This window comes from Chaetura pelagica, unplaced genomic scaffold, assembly GCF_000747805.2.
Source record: "Chaetura pelagica isolate M959 unplaced genomic scaffold, ChaPel_1.0 scaffold76, whole genome shotgun sequence".
In the NCBI taxonomy this organism is placed as follows: domain Eukaryota; kingdom Metazoa; phylum Chordata; class Aves; order Apodiformes; family Apodidae; genus Chaetura; species Chaetura pelagica.
In genome coordinates this window covers 2,692,048-2,703,443 of record NW_009970723.1, presented here as the reverse complement: position 1 = coordinate 2,703,443, position 11,396 = coordinate 2,692,048, and the positions used below count along the sequence as shown (strand labels likewise).

The 11,396-nt window shown below is 39.9% G+C and overlaps 1 protein-coding gene across 1 annotated transcript; it reads left to right on the top strand.

The window, feature by feature from the left end:
* The first annotated feature begins 575 nt into the window (after positions 1 to 575).
* ZFAND1 (zinc finger, AN1-type domain 1) lies at positions 576 to 6,976 on the top strand. The gene is made up of 8 exons (XM_010006488.1): positions 576 to 696; positions 1,164 to 1,206; positions 1,716 to 1,755; positions 2,109 to 2,236; positions 2,322 to 2,413; positions 3,206 to 3,330; positions 6,439 to 6,594; positions 6,734 to 6,976. The coding sequence occupies exons 1-8, from the start codon at positions 576 to 578 to the stop codon at positions 6,902 to 6,904; spliced, it is 876 nt and encodes a 291-aa protein (XP_010004790.1). The 3' UTR covers positions 6,905 to 6,976.
* Positions 6,977 to 11,396: the final 4,420 nt, after the last annotated feature.

The following is an 11,396-nucleotide window of genomic DNA, read 5'->3' as shown; positions in this document are numbered from 1 at the left end:
CGTTAATGGCTGTAGTAGTCGGGTATAAGAACAATGTAGCTTTGCTACTGGTAAAGAGGTCTGAGAGGCGTCATGTGAACCGGGGCAACCAGAAAGACAAGAGAAGCTGCACAGTTGAAAAAATCCAGTTGTAATTAGCAGCAACGGGCAGGCGTCCCAGAGCCAGGTCCTGTTGCTGTGACGTGCCGCAGCCCTGCACCATCCCCTGTGCCCCCAGGTGCTTGATCCCCTGCTTTGCCAGCTGTTGGTGCCCTGTGTTTCCATTCCTCACTCTCACTGCCTCTACTGATCTCGGGAAACGATGTTGGTAAAACTTAACTTTGCAGAAAGAGGCAGCACAAACGCTTGCACTGACACTTTTCTGATGGGAGCACTCAGTCTTACAGATGAAGTGACTGAGACCATTGTGACCTGAGCTTTGTAGCCCAGATGGTCCATCAAGAGTCCATTAAGACCAAATCTGGAAGATGGAGAAATAGAGTAATGGCCTGGGGGTGGGCATTTGCTGCCACTGGAGATGTAGCCAAGTTCAGCTGACAGGGAAGTGATTGTATGTGTAAGAATTGATGCCGTAGATGGAGGATGTGTGCAGAGATTTAACAAGTAATGTGCAAGTTAAATTATACAAGGATAGTATGTATGACATAAAGGATGAAGAGGAAGATGTAGGATCATCAGGACTGTCAAATGGAGGAGGTGCTGGCTTTTTGGAAGAGATAGCATCTCCTTCAGTTGGCAATCCAAATAATAAAAATGTAAATTGTCCAGTGCTTCAGCAGTCAGTAAATAGTATTCTGAGTGCTCTCACAATAAATTTGATCTTTAGCATAGGTGGTGAGTTTGATGGCTAGCAAAATGTTCAAGTTTCAAAGTCTGATATTGGGAAAAAATTAAAGAATTTCCAGCATAATTCCAGCTTATGGAATGTATATAACTGTAATTTACCTATTTGTATGTTTTTCAGTAATATTAACTAGAGGTGTTAGCAGTGTAACTGTGTTTCAAAAGCCACTTCTAGGTACTAGATCCATTTGCTAAATATCATTGTAAGAACACTTACCCCATTATACAGGTAAGCAAAAGTTAATGTAAAAATTAAGGTAGAAACTATTAGCAAAACAACAACCATGTTGTCTAATTGAAAACAAATATCTTTGTTTCAGATTTTCTCCCCTTTGTATGTGATGGCTGTTCAGGTGTCTTTTGGTAAGTTCACAATATCTCCAGTTGGAAGGGACCCATAAGAATCCTTGAGTCCAACTCCCTGCTCCTCATAGGGCCACCTGAAACTATACCAGATGACTAAGAGCATCGTCCAGGTGCTCCTTGAAGTCTCACAGACTTAGTGCTGTGACCATTTTCCCAGGCACCCTGTTCCAGTGACCGACTGCATTGAATAACCTTTTCCTGTTGTTCAGTCTGGACTTTCCCTGACACAGCTTTATCCCATTTCCTTGTGTCCCATCACTGGTCACCACAGAGAGGAGATCAACATCTCCCCCTCTCCTGCCACTCTTGAGAAAACTGTAGACTGCAGTGAGGTCACAACACCTCAGCCATCCCTTCTCCAAGCTAAATAAACCAAGTGATATTATTTAATTGAAGTGTTCCTATGATAAAACTTGTCAGATTTCAACACTTAAATGTTTTCACATGTAGTTTTCTTTTCCTGAAATGGAGATAATGGTGTGATATTTTCTTCTTTTGCCACAAAGCCTTCAGCACAGGAGCCGGGATGCTCATGAGTGTTCTGAGGTAATTTAATAATATAGGACTACCTTAAAATTAAAATTCCACACAACTGTCTATTTTCAGATTAGATGATATACATTCATGTAAGTATGAATTATTTAACTGCGAACATGACAAGCTTAAAAAAAATGAATCTGCTCTTTTTCTGCCTGTCAGAAGTAAATTGAGTCTAAGTAGGATGATGGTTCTTTTTATAACTCTGAGCTAGACTTAACCAGGACAGAAGTAGGAGAAAGTCACTGGACTGCTTTTGTTCATTGAATGGAGAGCTAGTACAGTTCTTTTGGAAGCTGGGGTGGTGGCTTGTATCTGCAATACCTGTTTGTTTACACAAAATATGTTGTACTAATGCCTAGGTGAATATAAGAAGCAGTTCTGAGAAACCAGATCAGCACAGATCTTACCCATGCTCATACAAGAACTGCAATGGAAAGGAGCTTTTCCCAGTTTTATGTCCTTATTGTGAAAAACATTTTTGTCTAAGGTAAGTGGAACAGAGTGTTTCAACATCAATGCTCATTCATTACTGTATGGAAAAGGTAATAAAAGTTTTACACTGTTGTTTACAGACACCGGCATCAATCAGACCATGAGTGTGAGAAACTGGACACACCAAAACCTCAAATGGCTGCCACCCAGCAGCTAGTGAAACATATTATAGGCAAGTAAAGTGACATATATATTCTACAGTTTTCTTCAGAAGGCTCTTTGAGCTTGTGACCTCCTCTGAGGGTTCAGGTTGGACCAAATAAGAGGAAAGGATGGGAGCTTCTTCTTAAATTAGCCCTAAACTCACATGTCAGCATATAATACTGTTCATCTACACTGAGACAACAGTAGCATATGTCTGTACAGAGAATCTTTAAAGATTAAATAGGGCTGAGGTTTCTTTCAGAATTGTCTTGTCCTCATTTTGTAGGTACTGTAATGCAATTAATTGCACCTAGCCATTATTATTTGCATATTAGTTCATATGCAAATAATGCAGTTGTATTGGGTGCATATACCAGTCTGCTGGGATTTTATCTACACAACCAAGCTGGCAACAAATGTGAGTCTACCAGGTAAAGTTTTGCAGCTTTTAAGCAAGATCTAGGGCTGGAAAGAGAATAAACAGCACTGCCTGTCTGGACAGCGGGGTTCTGTGTAGACAGGAGAACTTGACGCTGCTGCATATGAATGCTGTAATGGCCACAGCTGTAGGAATTTAGGCATTGTTACATACTGAGCTTTTTCAACCTGTGTTTACCTCATGTTGGTGTTCACGTATTTTTCAATGTAAAGAAATTCTGTTAGGACTGTAGCAATTCCAAATATTATTAAATGGGAGATATTATGGCCTCAGGAGGACATGAAAGGAATGGGAACCTTGGAGATACAATGAGGCCAATTCCAGTTTAGACTCAGGAGACAGTCTGAATCATCACACTAACAGGAATAATATTGTTTTTAGATTCTAGAAAAAGTGAGGAAGCAAAAAGCAAAAAACGTAAAGGAGCAAAAAACAGTGAGACAGCAGCAAAAGTGGCATTAATGAAACTGAAAATGCATGCGTGTGGGGACAAGTCCTTGCCTCAGGTCAGTCATGTTTCTTTTCCATATTTGAATTCTCAGAGTAAATGGGAACTTCTCTACATTTCTTGTTCTTCATTTAGTCCCCTCAGTTTGGTTTTGGATTTCATTTTCAAGCCCACAATTATTTACACATATATTTCAGCCTGGTACCCAAAAGCATTCTCATTAGTTTTAATGTCCCCTATAAGGTCTCTGTGTGGAGTTCAGAGCAGTTCAGGTCAAATTCCATTATTTTATACCAGAAAGGTGTTTTCCTGCCATACAACTGTCATCCAGCACTGCAGAGACAGGTTCTTCTGGGTATCCCTGGCAGAATGATGACAGTGCTAAGTTGTAGTTAAAATTCAAGCTTTATTATTTTAACTGGATTTTATTATCAACATAGCATAGGATTTTATGATCCATGTAGCACAGGATTTTTAAAATCAGATTCAGCGTAGCACGATTTCATACATAGCACAGCACAGGAATTGTATAGCACAGCTTATGGTTCCTAAACATCTGGACCCTCTGCAGATCAGGTCAAATCTTAATACTTAGCTTGCAGTAGCAATACCCCAGACATCATCCAGACTCAAAACATGAAAAAGAACATGAGTCACTCACTCAGTCCTCAGAGGAAGCATACAACAGTGGAGGTGTCCCTGTGCACCGAGGGATCACAGATTTTGCAGTTCAGCAGCAAAACCAGTTCTGGTCCAAGTCCCACTGAGAGCTTGTAACTGCTGCTACACTTTCCTGTTCAGGGTCATCAGCATCAGGTTGGCCAGGTGCGTGGGACCTTCAAGGCCCATAAGGAGTGGAGTAGTTGGCCTGGTGCCCAGTGACCAATAGGCAGTGGGAGAAAAAGTCTGCCTGGTGTGCAGGACCTGCAGGGCCATCAGGAGAGGGGACTGATACAAGACCAGCATTTTTTAAAGCATCCTCAGTAGCATCTTGGACAATTTAAAGCATAGCATAAATATCTACAATAGCTCTTTCCAGGTCATCAATACTTAAACTTTGAAAAACTGCACTCGTAAATTGATTAAATGTCATTCTTTTTCCCGAGGGATTGATCACAACACACTTACTGCATACAGGGTAATGCTTGGCTAAAAAGGTAGAATACAGTGGGTGTTGTTATAATTTTTTTAGAATTGAGGTTTCCATGTAGTTAAAGTTATGATTCCTGAAGGTAATTATCCAAGCCTCTGAAAGTTAAAGGGAGCCCCCATTTATAAACAGTTTACCGTATGCCCTTTTCTCAGGGAGCTAGTACAGTGGCAGATATTTTAACCATCAAAGGGTAGTTAGTAAGAACAGTGTCACCTTGAGAAGAACAACAGGCTGATAGTGGGGGCTTTAAATCTTTTATGGGTTGGAGACCAGGAAAATGATCTTGTTCCACCAGTGCGTGTCTGCTGGTTATTTAAGCATCTGACAGCTTTAGGTAGGGCTTTATACTACATTCCTGTATATAAACTTTGCTGTAGAGCTCATTTTAGTAGACCATTCCACTTTTCAACTGTGACATTATTTTGGGGCCTGCAGGGTAGGTGAAACACTCTGTGATGTTCACACCATTCTGCAATTTAATGTTTTTTTAATGAGTGCCATTGTCAGACTGCACAGCAGAGGGCATGGAAGTGTCAGCAAACCATTAAATCCTGCCACCATGTTAAGACCATTTGCTTTCTGTCAAGCAAATATTTTCCCTAAGCTCCATATTATTTCAGCTCCAGTAAGGATATAATGCCACCCCTCAGATATTCAAGGGAGAGGTCTAACCTAATAAATTTGCCAGGTGGACCAGGGTACCTCTTTCCTACCCTCCTTATCCATCTGGTTCCCAAAAAGAGGACCTCCTGGCTGGGGCCCTGGCATTGCTTTGTCATCAATTGTTTCAACCTTTTTTCTGACCTCTTTGTTGAGAGTAGCTTTCTGCAGATGATTGCTTCTTTTGGTGTCAGACCTGATAGAGTTAGCCTTCTTGAGACTGACCAGCTCAAAACAGGAGGGCCATGCTATAGAATAGTGTTAGCTATTGCGTTCATGGCTGACCAGTATTTTCTTGGATATGGCACAGAAAATCCAGGAGGCATATCCCATAGCTAGGGATGCAACAGCAGAATGAGGTGTTTTGTGAATTAAGTTCCAGTGAACTGTGGGAGACTGTCTTTTTGATCTTAGAAGTGGAGGAGCAACTGTAGGAAGGTGCCAGGGCACTGACAGCAGTTGAGTGATGTGTGTGTCTGTAATAGGATGGCTGTTGTGTTATGTCTTTTACAAGTTGTGATCATTTACATTTTAGCAAGATTCAGGTCCTGCTTCCCTTGCCTCTTTCTAATGTTCTTGGGTGTTAAAGGGTTTTTTGTGTGTGGAGAGCACTCCAATTTTTAGGAAAATGCACAGATTGAATTTCAGACTCAGTGTTACAGACATAGCTGGGTGAAGGGTAGTTCCATGTTTTTGTAGGGAATGCATAAAACAATCCTTAAAAAAGACTTCTATCTTGTTTGATAGTATCTGACAAGGACAGTCTGAACTGATTAATATCTTCTGTTGAAAGTAAAAAATAAATAAACCTGAAGAAGGGATTGTCTCAGTCCCATTAAAAATCTCTCCCTCATATGTTACTCTTGACATTTCTTAAATAAATGTTTCAGTCTTGTAGATACTGTATGAAAGGGCATTTATTACATAAAAAGAGGAAAAACAGGATAAAGGATTAGCTGGTCATGACCAGAATGTTAGTTAGTGACATAGACATTTATTTGTAGAGATGAATTCTTCTGTTTTAATTGTGTTTGCATTCCAATTTGAGATACTATACTGCTGCCAAAAGCCAGCACTGCTTATTTAAACACACCTTTTTCTTCCAAGAGCTGTCTGGTAAACCCACAGCAGACACCTTTTCATGTCTGTCTATATACATCAGTTAGCTGTGGGACTCCAGCAAAAAAACACTTTTATGAACATTTAATCTGCAGTAAAGTAGGGCTTTGGTCCTGATGGAAAAGAACAAGTTTCAGCTGAAGTTTTTACTGAAAAACTATTAGATGTGTATGACTTGAATTGTGTGCTTCTTTTGTGAATATTTTTTTTTGTTTATTTTTCATGTTTTTCTAGACAGAAAGAATTTACTTTCAAGTATTTCTACCAAAGGGGAACAAAGAGAAAAGCATGCCCATGTTCTTTTGCAGTAAGTGGAGTATTGGGAAAGTAGTAGACGTTGCAGCTTCCTTAGCAAGCCTTAAAAATGACAACAACAAATCAACAGCCCAGGTAAATCAGTTAAAATAACAAACATTTTTCAGGTTGTTGCATTTTTTTTGTTTGTTTGTTTTTAATCTTTTGTCCCTCCCCCACCCCACTTCTTGCATCTCAAATCTTGATGTTAACTTTGGTGTTATTTGTCTTACAGAAATTGAGATTATGCCATACTGCCTCTGGAGAAGCCTTGCCATTTGAGCACATATTGGAAACACGGCTATCTGATAAAGACTATCCATTGTACAATGGTGGAAACATAATTTTAGAGTATCTTGATAATGATGTTCTGTTTATAGAAGATCCGGAGTCGTACTTTAGTTAATCAGTAAATTATCACTAAGAAAAAAAAATAAAATATTTTTTAGAAGTGTGGTATTCAAACCGAGTCCAGTTTTCTTTTAAAATTACTGGTAGGCCAGAATCTGTCCTCAGTTATAAAGACGCAATTCCCATCAATTTGTCAGTTGCTTGACTGACAGAAGATCTATGTCCTGAAAGGAAAATAAGCTATTATAATAATAAATATTTCAATTTTTTTTCTTAAATTTTATATTTATTTTTGTGTAAATGATGCAAAAATTGTGTCTTGAAATTAATAAACAATGAAAATGTAAACTTGCAGTGTATCAGTACTCTGAAGTGAAGAAGCACATTACACTATTGTAGTGTCTTTCCTACATCTATGAGGACAGATCTCATGTGTTTGTAAATCTTGGCATTATTGTGTGATTAGATGGGGCACAAAAAGAGAACTTAGAATTACCCTTTTCTAATTCTCATGTAAAAGAGAAAGAAATACAGTTCAGCTAGAATCACAGCATTCAGCTTGCAGTTTCATCCTGGTATTTGTGATCTTAGGTAAATCTCTTGTTTCTTCTTCAGCAGTCGGCAAGATGAACTTACTAGGTTTTAAACCAGTTGTTCAATGTGATTGTACATAACAAAGTTACACCTCTGAGTGCATGAGTATGGTGCATAGAGACATAGAAGTGATGGCTTTCTTATTTGCCAGTGTTTTTAAATTGTTTGGTGCTCCTTAAGAAGATTGTTCAGAATATCAGTAGTTGATGCACTCCAGTTTTTGGATCTCTTTTGATGGATTTCAGAGCTGGATTGTAAATTCAAAGTGAACATAGCAAGGAAAGAACCACATTATTTTTATCATAGTTATAGCTGTATTGAAATACTGAAACATAAAACCATGCAGTGTTGCTGCAATAGGGTCAGTACTTCCCTAATCATAAGTTCTGATATCTAACAAAGGAGCCTTGCTTCACCCTTTGTGAATGAGCCTGTTGCAGCCTAAGCTCACTTTGTAATGGCCTTGAGCCTGTCTATTTAAGCTAGAGGAGCAGAGCCCTTTCAAGACTAATCCCTCCAATTTGCTTTCATCTGTTTACAATTTTTCAGCCAATGTTCTCCAACTGGGAGTAGCTGGAAAGGCAATCCTCAATGACAAAAAGGACAAGGTATGAACAGGTGTAAACAGAGCGATGGAAAGCACAATCCTAAGCTCCCTTTGCAAACTGTAGCATGTCTACTGCTCTGTGGTGCTGTGCAGTGTGAATGAACTACTAAGGCAAATCTATTCCTCTGATAATAGGCTAACAAGACTGTCAGCTGCAGCCTGTGAGGTGTGATCCATTGCAACTGAAATGACCTACTGGCTTGTGGTAAGGGTGCAGTATTCAGGCCGACCGTGAGAAATCTGTCTGCCACAGTCTGATTAACTGCCAGATTACTGTGACTCACCATCCACCAAGTGTGAAAAGAGAAAAGCTACCTGTGCTGGAGCAGCCTGTTCCCAAAGGACTTGCAGCCCGTGGAAAGGACCCACACTGGAGCAGTTTGTGAATAACTGCAGCCTGTGGGGAGGACTTATGTTGGAGAAGTTCATGGAGTCATGGAGGACTCTGTCCCGTGGGAGGGACCCCACAATGGAGCAGGGGAAGAGTCTAAGGCGTCCTTCCACCTGAGGAGGAAGGAATAGCAGAGACAATGTGTAATGAACTGACCACAACCCTCATTCTCCATCCTCCTGCTCCACTGGAGAAGGCAGAGAAAATCAGGAGTGAAGTTGAGCTTAGAAAGAAGGGAAGGGTGGGGGGAAGTCCTCATTCTCTCCTCACTCCCTTCCTTCTTCCTTCTCCCACTGATTTTTCTGCGCTAGCAGTTGCAGACAAAATAATTTAAATAACATTTATTGTGGGTAGAGTGAAAATATGACTCAGGATACGGGCGGTAAATCTTTGGGGAGATCTCAGAGGTTTTACAAGGAAGGTTGCTTTCATCACTCGCCAGTTATTGCTACAGCCTAGCAGCCTGTAAATGGCAGTACAAATATGGCAAGTCACAGTTGATAAGATTCCAAAAATTTTCACATTCCGTTTCATCTTACTCCAAGAATGTGTCTAGGTTTGTATAGAGAAGCTCATTCAACCTAGTTTTTAGAAACAGAAGCAAAATGAAATTAAGCTATTCTGACAGATAAGTAATTGAAGAGAGGTGAAAACTGTCCTAATCATCAACTCTAGGAACAAAGCAGGAATTTTCCCAGAGCTTCAGTATCTCACCTAGGCTGGAATTGCTCACATTTTAGCTGTTTAGACTCTAGCATATTATTACTTGACATATACAACTTCTTGGTTTTCTCAGTCTTATTATCTAGCTCATTTTCATAGGGAAAGTTAAACAACTGGATCTGAAGAAAAACACCCACACTTGGAGGAGACATTTGAAACCATTGTTAATTTTACAGGCTTGTGTTCCAAAGCTGCTGAACTGTTTCACTTTGAAGGTAATAAATAAACATTCAACTCACTTGTAGTAGATGTAAATAAAATGTATGAAAAGTTACTTAACTGAGAAGAGGAATTTGTCAGAATGAATATTTGATGATTTTATAATAAGCAGTATTTTTATAATAAACAGTATTTACAGTGAAACTACTAAAATAGGCAAATATGAAGCTGTATGGTAGATATATATTAATTTTTAGAGAATGCAAATGGTCGAGGTTTTGCAAACATTTTACATCTGAGAATGCTCTCCCTAGCAGCTTGTGGCCTTGTTCCAGGTCAAATACTGCTACAAAATTGCACACCATATATTTGTGATGCTCAACAGAGTTCGGGAAGGGTTATGGAACATTAAGAGCTCGATTTTGCTTGTATGTGACCTTTTAGATCAGCCGGGCAATGCTGTAGCAACAAAGAAATAATACATCACACTAAGAAAGCAGGTAGTAACTCTCATACTTTTGTTTTTATCAGTTTCCTTGTGTGTGCCTGGTTTAAATAGAAAGAGAAAACAGAAAACAGTGGGATCAGTCTGGAAACTTTTATCAATAGATCATCTCTGTATCTCTGTTCATGTTGCTTATCAGGTGTCACATAAAAATACACTTCCTTGCAGTTCAATTCTCCTCACAGTAGCTTCTTATATGAAACACAACATTTCCTTTCAGCTAGAATGGAAATTAGGGTTTTCGCATTACAGAAATTATTACTACTAGAAGGTGAGAATGACAGGCATTTCTGTTTGTTTTACTTCTGCTGATTTTCGGATCAATGCAGAATTTCAAATCTCCTTACAGGGCCTGTAAAGCACTTGCTGTAATGTCAAATATACTGTTTCCAATGTCAAAGGAGCCCTTTTCCACAAAACCAGTGCAGTCTGAGACGTGTTTGGCACCTTGCTTCAGCAAAACCTGAATCAAAGCCAAAGCGCTTCTTTCAATTCACTGTTGTGCTTTTAGTACAACCTTGTAAAGGAGGACTTGGAAAATAATTAATGAAAACATACCCTCTCATCTCTGTAGTTCTTTAATAAATGTCAATACTTTAAAAAAAACAGACTTATGACTAAGCTTGTTCACAAAATGGAAAGGAAGAAATACAAAGAGGCACAGTGACTTGTCCCACACAACAGCACCTCTGGGAATGGAAACCGTATCTTCACTGATGTGGAAAGCACAAAACTACCCCCGTTTGGCCTTGGAACAAGTGTCTAGATGTGGGCTGGGCTGGCACTGGGGAAAAGGAGTAAGGCTGCTTCTCATGGTGCAGACATTTGATCATCATTGTAAGTCATAAAGCAAACTACAACCCCTGTCCTGTTTGCAATGAATGACCATTTTACATCTGACAGTGATTTACATCAGCTGCAATTTGTGAACGTTGTCAGTGTTTTACCTTTACCTGATGAAAAGACAAAAGGGTCACAAGACCACAGAAAAACAATCACGCTGGTAACAGCCAGTCTTGCAGAGTTTTTTAACCTCAATAGCTTTGATTATAGTTTAAAACGCATTGCTTGAACTACTAATTGTTCTCACAACACTTTGTCCGAAAGCGAGGGAGCTTCGTGGAGAATGTGTTTGCATTTAAGAAGTATCAGCTGTGTCTCTGGTTACTTATTTGGAATTATACTAAGTACAGAACAGTCAGCAGGAGGGGCTAGTGAGGGGGCAAATGAATCTGTTTCACAGGTATTGAGGAAAAAAACATGTAACAAAGAGCCACGTATCACAAACTTGCCCCTCTTCCTGTTTTTAAGCACTGTAATCTGAATTAATTAAGTGCTGTTACACGTACAAGGATGTTCTTTCTAGTGGGCCTTCACGCTTTTTTTCCACAGGTTGAATAACGCATTTTTAACAGGGGCCCCTTCAGCCACAGGAAGCCCAGGTAAAGGCCGATCCCGTGCCCGCCACCTTCACCCCGCCACGTTCAATTACGACACAGAAGCCGAGAGCAAAACCCACTTTCGCCCCTTCAACCTGCAGCTCTGAGGGACCGGCCCCCCCGCGCCCC

Excerpts from the sequence above, each read along its gene's own strand:
- ZFAND1 (XM_010006488.1), top strand. The coding sequence starts at position 576 with ATGGAGGATGTGTGCAGAGATTTAACAAGTAATGTGCAAGTTAAATTA. Across the intron at positions 2,414-3,205 it reads GCTAGTGAAACATATTATAG|ATTCTAGAAAAAGTGAGGAA; the intron begins GCAAGTAAAGTG and ends TATTGTTTTTAG. Across the intron at positions 3,331-6,438 it reads GGGACAAGTCCTTGCCTCAG|ACAGAAAGAATTTACTTTCA; the intron begins GTCAGTCATGTT and ends ATGTTTTTCTAG.